Source organism: Streptopelia decaocto (genome assembly GCF_964273445.1).
Source record: "Streptopelia decaocto genome assembly, chromosome: 5".
Taxonomy (NCBI): Eukaryota; Metazoa; Chordata; class Aves; order Columbiformes; family Columbidae; genus Streptopelia; species Streptopelia decaocto.
This window is the reverse complement of record NC_138659.1, coordinates 59,111,151-59,129,249: the sequence shown is the minus strand read 5'-3', so window position 1 is coordinate 59,129,249 and position 18,099 is coordinate 59,111,151. Positions and strand designations below refer to the sequence as shown.

Genomic DNA, 18,099 nt, shown 5'->3' with positions numbered 1-18,099 from the left:
ACAGGAGCAGTGGTGTCTTCCTCTGTGTGAGCAGGTAAACTGAACACAGGGGCACCTCCGTTCTCTTTTCAGCCCTGTCCTTGACTTGCTGTATGACCTTGAGCTGAGTTCTTCACTTCTCAGCTCTGTTCCTCCGGAGCAATAATTTCTCTAAAGCACTGTGTGTGTCAACTCTATGCTACTGCTGGGTATGTGAGGGCAGGCAGCTAACAGACAGCTGTTGAGAATCCCTTTCATTAATGCAGGTGTAACAGGACTGGGAACAGTGTCTGTTACCAAAGCAACCAAGTGTGTTTCTTTTGAAGCCTTGACTTTCATTTGTTTAAAATTTTGTCAAGTGGTAAACGTCTGGACTGAATTTGTTGTGTTGCAGGTTGTTGCAGCTACAAGTGGGTTGATTTAGTTAGCTATGGAGAAGTTAAACCCAAAGGATTCAGCTGGTTTTAAGAAACAAGTAGCTGGTGAACAGTTAAAAAAAATAAATAAGCTTGTTTCATTCTGGGCTGGGCTTTTGTGGTTTGGGTTTTGGGGTTTTTTTTTGTGTTTACAGCTTTGTCTTTTGGTTGCAGAGGAATGCACAATGGAACTTGCCTTGGTCTTGAGGCGCTTATGACCTCTGCCCTCTGAATGTGTTTTCTGGTGTCTGAAAAGTTGAGCTTCCCTTATTTCACCCACGCACCTGCTTGCATGAAACTTGGAGGAGTTTGGTATCTTTGAGACCTTCAGCTCTTTCAGATGTGTCTGAAGCTAAGCTGATGAGCATAAAAAGTGACTGGGGGTAAAAGGGACATTCAGTCACAGTATGATCCTGTAATCCTTGCTTCCTTAATAATCTAGCCTGAGTATTGTGGCTTGCTGAAACATTTTGGCTTGATTTAAGCATTGCCAGGCATTCTTATTCATACAGCTCTCAGGCCTCTTCATTAGACTAGGAATTTGCTAATGAGGTGCCTTGTATCTGGGACTTGGTTTGTTTTTTTTTTTTTGCATTTCCATTGAAAATTTGCCTAAACTTAATGATGTTCTAAGCTTCAGTGCAAACCAGGTTTTCCAGTCTGACCTCAGCTTTTCCAAATGACATCTCCAAACAGCTTGTTCTTACAGACCACACTTGGGTCTCTGCATGTTCACCATCTCGGACAATGACTACGTGTGTCTCAGAGCACTTATGAGGCTGCTCTGGGCACAGGGGAGCTGGGAGCTGGTGTCTCCTGTGCTGCTGGGGCTTCAGGCAGCAGCAGCTGCCTCTGTTCAAAGGCAAAGGAGCTGAGCTGACCCCACTGCCACAGCAATGGACTCTGAAGCCTCTGTAGTGTCAGAACTGATGCTCACAGCACCTCAAGAGCTTTGCTCCTATCTACAGGCAGCAAACGGATGCATACCTAGTGCTCTGGAATTGCTCTCTGAAATTTTCTGGGTATTTCCCTTCCATCTATGCAGGTATGTCTGTGTTTAGTGAGAATGCTGCTCCTGCTTCATGTTATGATGGACACAGCCGAGCTCCAATAGAGTGGCCACTTCTGGGCAGAAATGTCTTTGTGGTACATCCTGTTTTAACAAGGATATAATCGTTTGTCACAGAGTTGCAGGTTCTTCTCTGGTTTATCTGGGTTTTGGATGAAGACCCCTGCACAGGCTGCAGGAGTGCATCCCTCCTGCCCCGTGATTGCAGACGCCAGCTCTGCAGCCCTTCTGGTTCAGCTGGAATCTGCTGGGACAGGACAGGATCAATGAGCCTTCTCTCACCCCACGCCTGGCAGTGCCCTGTGTGCATGTTACACTGCATTTGCCAAGTGATCCTCACTCCCATAATGCCTGAAAAGATTTGCATGAATGAGCTGGAATTTCTCATGCTATTTTGATATAAACTTTGCTTCAAAGTGTCAGACCCCACTGATGTGGACATTTGGTCATTCAGATGCACCTGTTCAGCTGCTGACATTAGTGATCTACATGGGTCACCCACAGGGGAAATAAGCTTTTCTCCTTGAGATCTCTGTGCTTAGAGCTGGATGGATCCAGCCCAAAGGTGCTGGAAGAGACTTTGCTCCTATTGATTCCTTCTTGCAGAATGACAGGGTTCTCCCCTAGTCTGGAAAAGGAGATGTTTGCATTCCTGCCAAAGGAAGATGTTTGAGGATTTTGTCTTTGGCTGCTTTTTCTTTGGCTTGTTCTTTAATGAATTCCAGCATCTGGACAAGCGTCATTAGCAAAACTTCTCCGTGTGCAGAGACTCTCTCTGTTTTTAAGGAGCTGTACATCTCAGCACAAACAGTTGTTGCAGGAACAGCTGTCCAGGATCACGATGGTTCCAGAATCCCTGGTTCCAGGGATCACGATGGCTCTTCCATCACTGGAGTAGCAGGAGAGTGACCTGGGCCTGCCCCAGCCAACATTCCATGCTGCACAGGCTGTCCCATCTCGCCCACATGGCAACAAAACGAGCAGAGCTGGGCAGCCCCAAAGCACAGCTGCATGGTCCACAGACCAGCATCTCCATCCAGGGGAAAAAAGCAACCGGGCAGCCCCGTGGTGGGAGTTTGCACCCCTGCGTGGAGGCTGGAGTTCTCCCCAGCATTGAAGGCAACACAGCACTGTGGAGCAGTGGCCCCTTTCTGCTTCTTCTTGAGCTGATGGTGCAGTCTGTGTCCGCAGCTGCCTTTTATCTGAGAGGCTGAGGTTCTGCAGAGGTATAAATCTTTAAGCATCTGCAGTGTGACTCACTCCTTTTCTCAGGCAGCCTTGGTGTTTAACCCAGTAAGAAAGATGGGACCACAAAGGAGGATTTATTGCCCTGTTCCAGGTTAGTGCTCCACTGTAGAAGCCTTCTGGTGCACGTAAGCATGCAGGTGAAAGGAGTGACCCTGAAGAAGACAGCAATAGAAAAGGAGGCCTGGATGGAGGCAGCTGGAGGTCAGCACTGGTAACATGCTGAGCTGGGATCATCCCCCTCTGCTGTCGTTGTTCTTCTCCTAGAGATGAGGAGAGTGTGGACATGGGCCTCCTTTAAGGTAAGAAGGGGCCATGTGTTGCCATGCATTCAATGAGGAGTTCAGCCTTCTCACCCAGGAGCTGCAGCCATCTGGGGCCCACAGGGTCTGCGCAGATGGAGCTCAGGGTGCCTTGGTTGAGTATTAAGCAGTCCCTTCTCTGATCCTGCAGCCGAAATGGGCTGAACCTTGGGAAATGCCCAGAACAAGCTGTCCCCAGGGGCTGTGTCTGCACTGCGTTACCAGGGTCCCACAGCACAGGGATTGTGGCCAGAGGTTGGGCACAGAGAGCTGGGAAGCTGCCGCAGAGCTGGGGGCAGCCCTGGCCCACCTTGGGAGCTTTTCCCTTGCTGAACAACACCTGGATCCAGGCTCTGCCCTTCAGCAAAGTGGGGTGTCTCCCTCCTGTAAGGGCTCTCTCTCACCCCCAGTCCTGGGAGGGTGTTTGTGGGGCTGGTCAGTCTCTTGCTGCTATCAGGGTACTTAAAGCTTGGCACCTCGGAGCCTGTAAGATCAGAGGGACAAAGCCCATCAGAGGGGCTCTCAAAACTATAAGGTAATCTGAATTCCAGCCTGCTCCTTTCTAGTGTACCCTAAATGCCCAGGTCCTTTCCCTGCCTGCTGCCCCGCTCCCACCTCTGGAGCTTAACACCATGAGACAGCATCAAAATGCTGCAGAGCTCCAGAAATGCAGGAAATCTCTGGAGCTGGCCCTTGCAAAACAGCCATTTTCCAAAACAGCACCTCATCCTCCCCGGCTCCTTTGCCCTCCTTCATGATTGCAGCCCCTCCATGTTGGTATTGCCAAAGTAAAATTCCCAGTTTTTAGCACCCAGCCAGCTGAGCAAGCAGGAATCCTGATGGAGGCTTGTGCTGGGAATGAAAGAAAAGTCAGGCTGCTTGTACTCAAGGGACAGAAAGAAAGCAGCGCTGGAGGGTATTTGAGGTTCAGAATATATTACATTAGCTGCACAGTCACATCTGCCTTTTATTTCCTCTATGGTTTGGGAGAAATGCTGCATGTTTGCATTTCCTAACTGACAGCTGAGCCGGGAGATATTTGGAGGCTGGTTGATCCGTCCTTGTATTTATGTGCCAGTGCCCTGGACTTAGCTCTGCGGGTGCTGCCCTCCCCCCAGGCTCTGCCTGGGCACCCCGAATTGCTCTGTACTGTTGTGCTGAGGTTGCTGGTGGGATGTGCTGCCCCAGCCATTCCCTGAGCCTGCTCCCCTGCCTCCAAAAGGTGCCCCTCACTTCCCCCACCCAGAGGGCTGCCCTCCCCAGGGCTCCGTCATCCCACAGTGAACGGACCCCCAGGGCATCGTCCCCGAGGTTATCCGTGCAGCAGGGTCAAGGGAAGTGGCCGTGCTGCTCCTGGTCTGCAGCACTAGTGGAGACAGCCTGTGGTTGTCACGCCATGTCCCTGGGGCTCTGGAGCAGATTGCCATGACATGGTGTGACAAGGCAGGAACAGGAAGGCAGCAGGACAGGGTGCTGTTAGGAGGGACACACCACAGGAAGCTGCCCATGCTCTCCCTATGCCCTGCTGTCCTCATATGTGCCCCTCTAAAGGCCCATGACAGGCAGAACATGGGCATCTTCCAAATAAAAGCCTGAGCTGGTCACACCAGTTCTGCAGGCATCTTTGATTCCTGCATTTACTTGGGAGGTGGGTGCACCCCCACTTCTTTCATTTGCTGTTGTGAAAATCACTTCACCTTCACCTGTGAAGGCAAACATGGACAGATACCTGGGGACTGAATGGTCAGGGGTGTGATGCAAATCAAAGCCTTAGAGTCCATTTTCTGGGCAAATAAGGGTGTGTTCAGCCATGGGAAACCTTGTTCCCTCAGTCTGCTGGCCATGAACTCTTCTATGATACCGAGCCACGGTGACAGGCACCTGTGGGTGAGACCCAGACATGCCCCGCTGCTGTTGGTGGGACCAGCCTGGCCTGGCAGCCCCAGCAGCAGAGTTTGGCAGCTGCACCCCAACACCGAGCTCTTTGCAGGGGACCAGAGGGACTGCTGGGGACCGAACCTGCTGCAGGCCAGACACCGATCTGTGTCCCCAAGATGAACCAGCAGCAAAGAAGACAAAACATCTCATTTCAATCCACATAACTATTTCTTTCTTTTTATTGATTAACTTGTGCCTTACAACAGAAGAGGAAAGAGTGCGAGCAAACGATTTTCTGGTTCCAGGAACTACTCTGGCACTACCATGAGGGCAGTAAGGTCTCGTGACGATGACCTTGCCCGGGCACTGACACTCAGCACACGCAGAGTCTCCGGCTCTTGCAAAAGCGATCGCTGGCAATTTTAAGGCATTGAAGGAAACCTATGGTTATAAATCCTATATCAAATTTGGCACATATTGGACAGTTAGAGCGGAGACGAGGATGCTTTGTGGGCTTGTGTTTGGGAGTCCTGCTGCTTCCCAGTGCCGGCTGGGGCACAATGCTAATGTGAACACAGGGTTTTCACATGATGACTGTGCAGCCAAACAAGGGGCCTGCAGACCCTGATGTATTGGAGCTGGAGACACCAGATGAGGAGTTGCACCTCCGATGCACTGGTTCCCTGCCCTGTACCCACTGCTAGCAAACCCCCCATGCCTGACTGGATTAACGCTGCTGAAAACCAGACATCTGTCCAGGCAAAAAAAAAAAAAAATTAAAAATGAACATTCCTTATAGTTTAAAAAGCGGCTCATAGACCAGACATCAGGTGCGGTTACAGTCCAGTAGGGCTATTTCTGTGCTTCTGGGATTAAAAGTGGACAGTTACAACTTGACAAGTGAGGGTTTAGCTATACGTGGATTTGGATAGCAAGTGAAGGTCTTCAGCCTTGAAACTAGTTGTAGTAAACGTGTTGTTTCCCTCGCCCGCCCCTCCCTGGAGAGCCAGCTGAGGAGCGGTCCCATCCAGCTCCCCCTTGTCTGCCATGGAAGGAGAGAGGGAAGGAGGGATGGTGGGTGCCGTGAGTCCACTGTGCCACCACAACCACCACCAACATGCATCTGGCCCGTGCCTCTGCCCCATTTAAAAGGGACCAATGTGCCAAGCTCGGCCTCCTCGTGGCAGGACCCGTGAGGAAGCCGGCCCTAGGTCAGTGTCCCCGGGGGGCTAAGTGTTTCTAAGGGGGGGGCTTCCCACAAGCCCAGCGTGGCATTGTGCCCGGAGTGGCGATTTAAAGGCTGAGTGGAGACTGTTCCCCCTCAAATGCAACACAGATGGGGTCTTGATGGTTACATTTTTGCATTCGCAACAATTCCTTCATGCAGGTTTAATCTTCCTTTTTTCTTGGCAGAGCTTATGGTCCCCCCAAACACCTCAGCCCTGCTGGTGGATATTTTAGAGGTCACTTTAATAACCTCTCCTTGCTCCTCCTCCATGAAGGACAGAGTAGAGGAACTAAAGCCCCTTGGCTGGAAGGAGTAAGTGGGGTTGGGGAGGGGATTGAGCGCTGAAAGGCCGGCACTTCCCGTGCTGAAGAGGTTCTCCTCTCCCTCCAGCAGCTTCCTGCAAGCACATCACAAGGGAAGAGGTTAGTCTGGGGACATCTCACATTAAACATCTGCAAAGCTTGAGGGTGTGCTGTGACCTGCGAGTAAGTCTGAGTGCTCCAGACCATCACCCCAGCCTGGTGGACACTGGCTCAGGTCACACTGCACCACAAAACTGTCTCAAAATCATATGTTTTAGTCAATCTTTTTTGGAGCACTTGCAATATGGGGTATATGAGACCAGCACTCTCCTTTCCCTTTAGAAATGCCAGGAAAATAAAACTGAACCAGAGGCACTCTGCCTTTTGCATCTACTTTGACTTTGCAAGAGAGACAAGTTTCCAATCCCAACTGTCCCCAGGTAAAACCACAACTTCTGGGATGGCTGAGGAACACAGTTCATGGCTGCTCCCCAGGCAGGAGCATGGCAGGCCCAGGCAGGTGAGATGAGCAACATGATGGTGTTGCTTCTTGAGTGCATAGGCAGATATTTTCTGGGCCCTTGAAAATATCCCAGCTTGGTGAGGTCAGGGGATTGTGTTTGGGAGGGATTGTGCTGGCCAGGCAGCGCAGGGTCAGAGCAGCCTTACCTGTAGGCAGCTATCTCGATATCAAGGGCCATCTTGACATTAAGCAGGTCTTGGTACTCCCTCAGGTGCCGAGCCATCTCATTTTTGGTGTTTCGCAGGTCATCCTCCAGCTGCCCGATGGTGTCCTGCAAAGGCAAGGGCATTCAGGGCCACATTTTGTAGCAGGGACCTCTCCCACAGGTTTTCTGCTCTGCCTATCACAGACACACGGAAATTGCAAAGGGAACTTGGTCCACAATGGCACATCCCACCAGCAGCTTGGGACCATGAAATCTCGTGCTAACAGGGATGAAGAAGCAGGCAGAGCACCAGGCATGACTTGTAAGTGTGGGCGGTGGGGGGAGGATTTATACATTGATGTATTTTTATGGTTTCCCATCTGCAGCAAGGTCTGTGAGATAGGAGGTGGGGGAGAATAGCACACAGTGGTGGAGTCCCCAGTCCTGTGGTCCTGTGGGTGATGAGGTAGCTGCTACAGAGGGAAGAGCTGGTGGGGACGGATGGGAAGTTTTGGGCTTAAATATCATCAAAGCAGAGGTGGTGGATTAGTGGGACAAGCACCCAGCACTGCAGCAGCCCATGATTGGAGAAGGGCTGCAGTCTGCATCTGTGGAGCTCAGGAAGGGTTGGGACACACGTCTGGGTGGTGGAAGGAGAGGTGGTGCTGCCAGGGCAGGAGGGAAGAGCTGGCTCTCAGGGCGAAAATCTGGCACCTCCCCCAGAAAATGCTGCAGAGCCCCAGAGCAGGCGGCTCCAAACACAGGTATGTGGGTGGGTTACAAAGTCAAGGGCCTGCGCTGCAAGAGCCAGGGTGCTCAATGACATCTTTCTAGCATCCTTTCCATCAGCTTTGCCCTGCCATGGCTGCTACACCCAGTTCTACCAGCAGGGTGGAAGAGTCCAAGGCCAGATCTACTGCTAACAAAGGAGACTAAATTTTTTTATATTTTTTTCTTGTCAGAAAAGAACCAGCCTGGTTTTCTCACACATGCATCCAGGTATCTAAGCAGCAGCCTGAAAGCAGTGAAATCTGCTTCTATGGGGATCTTCCCAATCAGATGGTTTCCTGCTGTCGGCCACCCCACTGTGCCACTGAAGGAGTGTGATTTGGAGCAGGAATGAGTAAGCAGTTTGTGTTTAAGTGACGGTGCAGCCCTGCCTGCAAAGCCCTGCAATGGCCAGTGTCTGCTCTCCCGCACCCCCTCCCACAGCTGGGCCTTTGCAGTTTCATCTCTTCTGTTCCAGCAAAGGAGCTTTGTCCTGCCACTTTGTTCCTATCATCTCCCTGTCCTCATCCTCTCCCTGTCCTCATCCCCATCTTGTCCCTGTCCTTACTCCCAGCCTGGCCCCCCCTTTGTGTCCTGCATAACCTTCCTTGTGCAGAGACAGCCATGAGACATGGAGCCACACAAGGAGCAGGGAGCTGCTCTGAGCCTGATACAGCAAACCCAGTTTAAGCAGAGACCCTCAGAGAAGCAGAGCCACCTCATCCTGGATGCAGCATGTGGCATCTCACAGTCAAGTTAGCTGGACACAATCCGCCTTGTGGGACATTTATGGGCCACCCTTGGGGCTCTGCCTTGACCTGTGCTGCCCCGACCATCTCCTGCAGCAAGAGAGCTGTACAGAGCTGTGCCTCTGAGGTGGGACTGGGCAATGGGAAAGGGTTCAAGGAAACCATTGGGGCATCAGCTGAAAAGCCCCAGGGCGTGCATGGATGCCACTGCAGTACAGATTAAAATCTCTGCTCTGAGGCAGCCAGACTGCTGCTGCACCAAGCCGTGACAGGAGGCAGGGACTCAGGGTGACCCTGCTCCAGGACGGCTCCACTCTTGCTGTTCTGACCCTCTGTGCCTTCAGCCCGCCTCCCCTGCCTGCAGTCCACATGAACAAAATGCTCTTTAAAAACAGGTTATCCTTGTTACCGCGTCTCTGCCTCTCTTCCATACCCCATCTCTGCCAGGTGGTTGAAGAAAGCCCCTTCCCCACACGATTGCGAACCTGCCCCCTAGCAGAAAACTCTCACATATTGGTTCATATTTGACTGGATAGCCTACAAATGTAAAGACATGCCCCTGCTTTAGCAGTCTATAGGAACATTTTAAAAGCTTGAACAATAGTATTCTGTGATCTGTGATTCTGTGAATATTCTTTATCAAGACAGGCTTCCATCTTTTTCCACTGGTTGCAGCTAGGGAAATTATTTAGCTGCTACACAAGCACATTGCTCAAAAAACTCCTAAGTATTACCACACTTAAAGCAGATCCTGAGGGGCATGTAGGAAAATGCTGCTACGCTGCCCCTAAAGCAATTTCAATTATGGTGCTGTTTAATCCAGTTACATTGGGGGTTTTTTGCTGATTGACAGGTTGCTCCTAGAATCCCTCTTTTCACATGGCATCGAGACTATTTAAGAAGATTACCGTGTGTAATCCTTTCACTCACTACAGGAAATGCCGCATATTGCCTATTTCCACAATATTTGTTGAAGAAGACCTCAACTATTCAGGAAGATTGCAAGCAGCTTGGAGCTACAGTCACAAATTCTAGAGAGCCTGACAAAATTTGGCCTTGAAAATGAGAAGGTATTACTTGGGTGTAAAATAACAATGTCCTCCAGATATGATATAAGGTGGTTGTTTCAGTATTTAGAAGGAAATGGCTTGATTTAGAAACCACAGATCATTTAATAGCCATGTAATGGAACAATCTCAGGATTTATTTTATTATAAATCATGAACATTGGCTGCAGCAAGAAAATGTGGTAAAACTGCAGTAAGGGAATAAGAGATATGGAGTACTCAGTGTCTGCCCCTCATGAGTCTTTCCACAGCCACAGGAGATGCTGGGATCTGGCTGCAAATTCAGCCTTAATGTTTGCAGAGCTCCAGTTTCTGCAGGGCAGGTGCCAAGAGCCAGGCCACAGGGCGAGGGGCCAAGCCTGGGCAGACAGCTTCGAGGAATTACCCACAATGACAGGGGATGTGTGTGCATTTTGGAGCTGACCCTAAAGAGACAGAGCAGGGATGGGGTGATGCTTCAAACAGAGCTGCCATGTGCAGGGATGTCCCCTGCAGGAAGGGGGTGTTGGAGGGAGTGTCCCGATCCTCCCTGATCCCCCTGAAACCTGTTTTCTGGGGTTCTGCCTATAGACAAAGGGTGAAGGCAGCAGACAATGCCCTGGTGAGGCATGATCTGTTGTGCAGGGCAGAGAGGACCTTTGCCGGGGGCGGGGGAAGGCTGCAGGGGTGGCCGACACTGCGCAGTGCTGTGGGGGCACTGCATAAGGCAAGAGGGAGTTGGTGCTGTGCAGTGCTGGTGGATGGAGGGGCGGTGGTGTTGCATGCACCGCAGCACAACACGGGATAGCAGGGGTGCTGGGTGCTGCACTGTGTGGGGGGGCACCGCATTGGGGCGAGGTGTCCAGCGCTGCACAGCACTGCGGGAGGGGCTGCTGCAGAGGGTGGAGCTGCGCTGCAGGATTTTGCACGCAGTGGAGATGCTCAGCGCTACACAGGACCAGGGGAGGGGGAGTGCCGGTGCTGCATGGAAGGGAGATGCTCAACGCTGTGCAGCGCCGGGGGCGATTGCGTGGGGTGAAGATGCTCGGTGCTACACAGTAGCTGGGATAGGGGTGGCGAGCGCTGGGGCAGGTTGCACGGGAGGAGGATGTTCAGTGCCGTACAGTACCGGGGCGGCGCTGCTCGGTACCGAGGACCCTGCGCGGGGAAGGGATGGTGACGGTGCCCGGCGCCTCCCGGCTCACCTGCAGGCCGGCGGCCTCGGCGTTGTGCCGCTCCTCCAGCTCCTGCAGCTGCCTCTCCAGGGACTGGTGGGCGCCGCGCAGGCTCTCCATCTCCGCCAGCCGAGCCTGCAGCTGGCGGCGGCACTCGCCGGCCTCCCGCCGGCTGGCTCGCACGGCCTCCTGGCTGCGGGCCGCCCGCTCGTGGAGGCGGGCGCAGCGGGCGCGGTACCAGTCCTCGGCCGCCTGCAGGTTGCGGGCCGCCAGCGCCTCGTACTGTGCGCGCAGCTCCCGCAGCGCTGCCGCCAGGTCGGGCCGCCCAGGTGGTGCCGGGGGCGCGGCGGCGCGGAGGACGGCGCCCAGCTGGGCCAGCTGCTCGGCGTGGGCGCTGCGCAGCGCCGCCAGCTCCTCCCGCAGCGCCGCCGCCCGCCGCTCCAGGTCGGCGCGGTCGCGGGCGGCCCCCTCGGCCGCCTGCTGCCGGGAGCGCAGCGCCTGCTCTGCCTCGGCTCGGCCCCGCGCCTCTTCCTCGCAGCGCGCCCGCAGCCGCTGCGTCTCCTCGGCCAGGCGCGCCCGCTCCAGCGCCGCCTGCGCCCGCTCCCCGTGCGCTTCCTCCAGGCGGGCGCGCAGGGCGCGCAGCTCCCCGCCCAGCAGCTGGCCCAGCCGGCGCGGCTCGGCCGACCGCTGCCGCAGCCCCGCCAGCTCCGCCGCCAGTGCCCGGTTCCGCTCCTCCAGCGCCCGCACCCGCTCGATGTAGCCGGCGAAGCGCTCGTTGAGGCCCTGCAGCTGCTCCTTCTCGCTGGCCCGCGCCCGCCGCGGCTCGGCGCTAAGCTCCCGCCCCAGCCCCGGCTCCGCTCCCGGCCGCGCCCGCCGGCCCGCCGACCCCTCGGGGCGCCGCGGGACCTCCGCGAAGAGGTGGCGGTAGGAGGCGGCCAGCGCCGCCGGCTCCGCGCTGTAGCTCATGGCTGCGGGGCCCGAGTGGCGGCGGCGGTGGCGCTTATGTACGGCAGGGCGGGGCGCAGCGCGGAGCGGGGCGCGGGGCGGGGCGCTCCGGCGGGGAGGGGGAGCGGTGCGGTGCGCGGTGAGGTGCGCGGTGCGGGGCGCGATGTTGGGCGCGGCGCGGTGCGCGTCCCCGGGGCCGCCGCGGTAGAAGTCGGCGGGAGCTGTCCGTGCTCTGCGGTGCTGAAGGTCTGTGGCGGCGGGCGGGGCACGGGATGGGACAGATGGACGAACACACAAAGAGCACACAAACATACACGGCCAGATGGACAAGGTCACACACACACAGAAAGGCAGACGGACCTACAGGCACACAAAAGGGGACAGGCACATTCACAGTAAGACACACACATACACACACTTAGAGCCAGACAGACAAAGGGACAAGCAGTCATGCAGAGAAACACACAGATGCACACACAGATGCACAGGCAAGGGGAGGCAGAAACACAGAAGCAAGGAAGCAGAAATGGGCAGGTGGAGAGACAGAGGCAGGCAGACGCATGGAGAGACAAAGAGTCAGATGGAGAGACAGGCGCACACATGCACACACACACGTGCACACCCCCACCCCCAATACCCCGAATCACTCTTGCTGGGGTCTTCCCAGCTGCCCCTGTCCATGCAAGCCCTGGAACAGGCTTCCCAGAGAGGTTGTGGGGTCTCCTTCTCTGGAAATATTAAAAAACTGTCTGGACACATTCCTGTGCAACCTGCTCTAGGTGTACCTGTTTTAACAGGGGGGTTACGTTAGATGACCTCCAGAGGTCCCTTCCAACCCCAACCATTCTGTGTGGTTCTGTGATTCCAGTGGGCTGGGCCTTCCTATTGGCAGGGGTTTGGTGGGAGTACCCAGAGATGCAGAGCTGATGGGAAGTAGGACACACACACCACACCTCCAGATCAAGCGCTGTTGCCCAGGAAAACGGCACCCCAGAGAAAGACCTGCCAAGACATCAGTGGGGAGTGACAGGTCTCTGGGAACAGCAACACAAAATGTGGCTGTGAGATGGAAAAACAGTTTAAAATAACTGTGATCCAGGTATGAGGAATGTGGTGAAATGTGCAACCAGGTTCTGCCTCCTGCTGTACATCACTGTGCCGTGGGCTCTGCACTGATGTTCAGTTCATCTACTCCTCTTGTGCCTGTTTCTCCTCACAGGTGACCAGGGGACAGGACAAGTGAGGTCCAACAGATGAGCAAGGAGGACAAGCAAGCCAGGTCCAGCACTGGAGAGATCCATGACTTCCAGAAGATACGTCACTGTTTCAAATGTATCAGTCAAATGGGGAGAGATGGTGCTGGGACTGACCTCTCCTCGGGCTCAGGAGTTAATAATAATTGTGGCTCCAGAGGAAGCCCTGCAAGCATGGCAGCAACTCTGGCTGGAGTGCACAGGAGCACTGACTGCAGCCATGCTTTAGAAAGGCATTGCCTGGGGCAGAAACCCCATGGAGAAAAACTTCCCTTTCACTTGAGAGTGGGATGAACCCAGCCCAAGGCAGAGCACTGCCCCTCTGCAGCAGCAGGCTGGTCCTAGGCGTGCAATTGGGGATTGTCGGTAGGATGAACTAACACACAAATAAACCCTACCTTAGTCCTTTCCCTCTGTACCATAGGACACAGAAGAAATTAAAAGTGTTGGTCAGTGGAGATAAAGGAAAGAGAGAGGAACTATACACACACTTGGGTGAAAGACCTGGTTTGTGTCTGTTTTTCCAGGATTCAGATATGCTCTCAGGTAGTTTTCCTGGAAGGACTTAGTTTTCCTGAAGCCCATTTTAGGCCAGCGTCTGTGAGGCTACAACACTTGAATCATCTGAGTAGCTTATGTTCCGGTGGCAGGCTGGGATGTGCCACCCTGGCCCCAGAGCATGATGCCTGGCCCAGGCTGCCTGACTCACACTGCTAATGCAGGAATCTTCTCCTTGGTCTGTTTTTGTTTGTTGTTGTTTGTTTGGGGTTTTTTTTCAGGTTTTCATACTCTTCACACACAAGTACATTTTACCACTTCCTTGACATCCATTGCATTGCCTAACAATATCATAAGTTAGGTTTCTGCTACTTGCAACAGCTGATCAAATAACTTAGAAGTTTCTAGCTGTGGTTAGTTATGTGTGTGGCATCATTTTGATGACTTTGCTCTGGTTATTGCTCATGGCGAAGGCTGTTGTGGTTCTCTTCTGTCTTGGAAAAGTGGAGCGCAGCCTATCCTGGCCTCCATACTTGTGCTGTTTTAGCACTGCTGTACACACGTAGTCTAACAGCAGAGTTAGGAGTGTCACAATCGCCACCAGCAGAAGAAATGCAAGGATGTCTGTTGACATCCATGGGTAAAGACCCTAGGATCAAATCCCTTTGACTCCCAAAGGGACGAGGTGTTCTTGTGTCTGTCTACATAGAGGGAAGGAGACTGCATTGAAACAGGTGGGACCTGAACCAGTTGCCACTGTGACTGCTGGAACCTTGTGGCTGAATGAGCACAAGGAGTTGGAGTCAATAAGTGACAGTACTCACGTACATCCCACCGAACAAGGATGTGGCTCCAGCTTGCTGGACAGCTGCTTCTTTAAGAAGAGCAAAGTGTGGCTGAGATGTTGGGATCCACCTCTGCATGAGCTGCCATGTTCCACGCAGCTGCAGTAGGACCCTCATCCCCAGTGTGTGGTACCCAAATGCAATTCCCTTGCAAGCCCCTTGAGCCCATGACCCAGCCCACAGGGGTGACTTGGCCAACAATCCTGGGAGCTGTACAGCCCTCCCAGTGACAGGGAGAGCTGCAGTGTGGCCATGTTGAGGAGCCATGTCCTGGCAGACTGGAAGGAACTCCTTAAAAGACACAGACTCAAATGCCACAAATCCCCCAGTTCTATTATTCTGTTATTTCTATCCTATTCTACTCTACTCTGAGGCCAGAGGCTGGAGACAAGCTGAACACCAGTGTGTCAGACCTGAAATGAGATGGTAAGCTGGATGTGGGCACAAACTGAAATCAGGGCAGTTCCTGGGCTCCGTTCAGGCTCAGGAAACCTTGATGCCTGAGCAACACATAGGTCTCTGTTGGGACACACACACATATCCCATCAGGAGGATCTTCATAAGGCTAGAAAAGAGAAAACAAAATAAAGAGAAACAGTTCCATAGCTAAGAATTGTACACTACTGAAACCTGGTGTGTTCTATCAGGGATTAAATTGCCCAGGACCATTCCATACCTCCCACTTGCTTCAAAAATCAAGTCTTGCATGTGAGAGCAGGAGGACAACTTAAAACTCCATGATCTTGGCACAGCAGCTGCCTTGGTTATGTGTCTTGTTAAACAATTTATCTCCTGAGCTGCAATCTGCCTGGGCTTGTGATGCAGAGGAAAAAGCCGCCCTCTGGGCTGCGCACACACAGCAATGGGATACGCACCTTCCAGCTGGGTTCCAGCACAGCCCATTAAACTAATGTTCTGGGTAAGTGTTCCACTGCAGCAACCACATGAGAGGGAAATGCTTCCTGGTGGTGGGAAAAAGGCAGATCTGAGTGTCTACTGGGAGGCTGCTGCCAGATCTCCCGCGGCACAGGTGGGTTTGACCCACTTCAGGAGGCAGAGCTCTGCAGGTAGGGGCAGCAAAATCAGGGAGCAAACATACATGTCACAAACACATATATAAGAAAGAAGGATGTATTCATTGAGTTGCACACATGCAAAAACACTAATAAAGTGGCTGTACTGGGTCCCTCTAACTCAGGAGTTTGTCTCTGACTGGCAGAATTACGCTTCCCTGGTAAAGCTGCTCTGGTTCTGTCTGTCTGCAGCTCTGGGGCTCCCCAGGCAGCAGTCACATCCCTGTGTTTCCTGGCCTTTGCCTAATCAGCGCAAGTTCATGTCTTGGATGCCACTGTGCTCTGTAATCCGCAGTTTGATACTGTACCGTGTGAAAACCCATCATCTTTCTTTGTGCTTCAGAGTCGCTGCCAGCTAATTTCATTCCATGCCCCTGGCCTGTGGGACACAGTAGAAGAGCTGGGACACAGTTCCTCCTCACCCGCCTCCCTGTGCAGGATTTTGCAGACCTCTGCCTTATCCCCCTCAGTCTCTTTCTGAAGGATTTTTGCCTATTTAATTTTCCACACAGAAAAGCCATTTTGCACTTTTAGTCATTCTTGTTGGCTCCAGTGCATCTTCTGGGGTTATGTGTTGGGCAGATGCACAGACACACAGGAAGATAGACAGACACACATTCCACTAAGGGCCCCACCACAAGGATGTGTGGAAATGAGCTCCCAAATACAGGTGGATGCATCTTTAAGTGAAACCCCTCATTGGGTGCCCAGTGCAGGTGCTGTGAGATGTTCCAGTGCATTGGGAGGTGCAGGCTGAGCTTCCCAGGTGGGCAATCCCACCCCACCATGGGTTCTGTGTTGAAAATGGGCTTTGCTTTAGCCAGAATCAAGGGAATGTGTTAAAGGCTGGTGCTGTTAGGTGCTTCCCCTTGGTGAGGGGATGGAGCAAGGCTTGCAGAGCCTGGAAAGCCACGATGGGCCAAGTGTGCCCAAGCTAGCAAAGCCCTGCCCAGTGGCATGTCCCCATGCTGTGGGGGGCGGCTGCAGAGCCTTCATCACCTGGAGCAGGGCAGAGAGTGACAGGGAAAGCCGAGGGCAGTGTCTTTGGGGAGATGAAGGAAGCACTGTGGTGGCAGGGCTGGAAAAGCCGCTGCCAGAGGGGGGGTGCCAGTGGTTTGGCAGAGCCGCGTGTGCGCGGGACGAGCTGGGGCAGGCGGATGTCTGCTGTCACCCTTGTCGCTGGTGGGGACCACCCCGAGGTGACCAGGACTGTGGCCTCCAGGGTCAGGAAAAACAGCCAGAAAAGGGGAGGCTCATTTTGCCAGGGAGGGTTATTTTGCTCGGCACGTTTTGGGCCAGCACTGGCCAAGCATGGCACAACTGGGAATGGCCTAATGGATATTTTCTGCTCTGCACAACCATTCCCTGAGCCTTTCCAGCCCGGACCGGCATACCTGCAGGGGTGACAGACACAGGCCCGTGCTTGCTGGTGGGACCGGCAGGCAGGACCCCTCCTGCCTGCAGCCAGTGTCCCCCAGCCCCAGCCACCGCTCTCCACACCACTCAGAGCTGCTCCTGGAACCTCCTTGCCACCCTTCTCGCAGCAGATGTGGCACATCCTGCCCCCCTTGCTGCAGATGCACTCCCCAGTAAATCAATAATTGTGTTAACCAAAGCTCTAGCTCCTTCAGCCTGCATGGCACACAGCAACACTGAGGCCGTCTGACAGAACTGTGGGGGCTCAAGCAGGCCGGGAGTGCAGGGCCGGGGGGTGCAGGGCTGGGAGTGCAGCCCCAGAGATTTTGGCTGGAGCGATGCCGGGCCCCGAGGGGGCTGCTGGAGGGGGTGTCTGTGCGGCTCCTCCGAGGGGTGGCACATTGCCCCGCTCCCTGCCGCCGCTGCTCTGCGGCTGAGCGCCGGCCTCGCACACTCTCCCCGGTCCCTGCCGCCGGGCGGGGCGGGGCGCGGGCCGCGCCTGCGCAATGCAGCCGGCTGTGCGCTGCGGCAGTTGTGCGGGGCAGTTCTTCCGAGCGCGCCAGGAGGTGAGAGCGGCCCGGGCGCGCGGGGGCAGTGCGCGCGTGTGGGTGCGTGCGCCGGGCGCGTGGCGGGGGCCGTTGGCGGGGACCGTTGGGGTGAGGTGAGCGCCCCCGCCCCTCAGGCGCGCACCCCGGGGAGCGGGGGGTCTGTCCGCGGCCGGGGCTGAGGAGGGGAGGGGCAGTGAGTGCAGCCCGGGTGCTGGCCGGCGGCACTTCCCCTTCTGCCGGCGAGGGGATCCTCTCGGAGGCAGCGCCCGCTGGCTCCGCCGCTTCCCCGGAACGCGTCCGGTCCCCTCCCCTGTCCGACCGCTGTGCCCCGGGAGCCCCCGTCATCTCCCCATCCCGTCCCAGGCAGGGCAACCCCTGGGTTCCCGCAGCCCATCCCTTATGGGCCCCTTCTCCCGTCCCGGCGGGGTGAACCCCCGACCCCTTCCCTTCCCCACCGCACCCCCGGGCGGGACCCCGAGCTGCCCCCTCCCTGCCTCAGGCTGTGCCCGCCCTGTGGCCGGTGGGCTGCGTCCCGGGGCCGTGCCCCCCTCTGCCGTCCGAGCTGCAGCGTGAGAAGGAGCCCTCGGGAAGGTGTTTGTGAGGTTTGGGGCAGGCACCCGTTGAGTTCGTTTCCGTCTTCCGCCCCACGTGGACCGGAGGGTCCCGGCGGCACCTTCCAGCTTCCCCCTGGGGAAA

General features: G+C 54.9%; 2 protein-coding genes across 2 annotated transcripts in view; one reads left to right on the top strand and one right to left on the bottom strand.

Annotated features, from left to right (window-relative positions):
* Window positions 1-5,150: 5,150 nt before the first annotated feature.
* On the bottom strand, window positions 5,151-11,791 carry INA (internexin neuronal intermediate filament protein alpha; the record flags this gene model as incomplete). Its single annotated transcript, XM_082053840.1, has 3 exons — window positions 5,151-6,514; window positions 7,089-7,213; window positions 10,856-11,791. The coding sequence occupies 3 exons, from the start codon at window positions 11,789-11,791 to the stop codon at window positions 6,241-6,243; spliced, it is 1,335 nt and encodes a 444-aa protein (XP_081909966.1). The 3' UTR covers window positions 5,151-6,240.
* Window positions 11,792-17,335: 5,544 nt separating this feature from the next.
* Window positions 17,336-18,099, top strand: part of NT5C2 (5'-nucleotidase, cytosolic II) — a 62,432-nt gene continuing 61,668 nt past the window's right edge. Inside the window, exon 1 of the mRNA XM_082054694.1 lies at window positions 17,336-17,421. The gene's annotated coding sequence lies outside the window, so the exon portion shown is untranslated. The remainder of the gene's footprint in view (window positions 17,422-18,099) is intronic.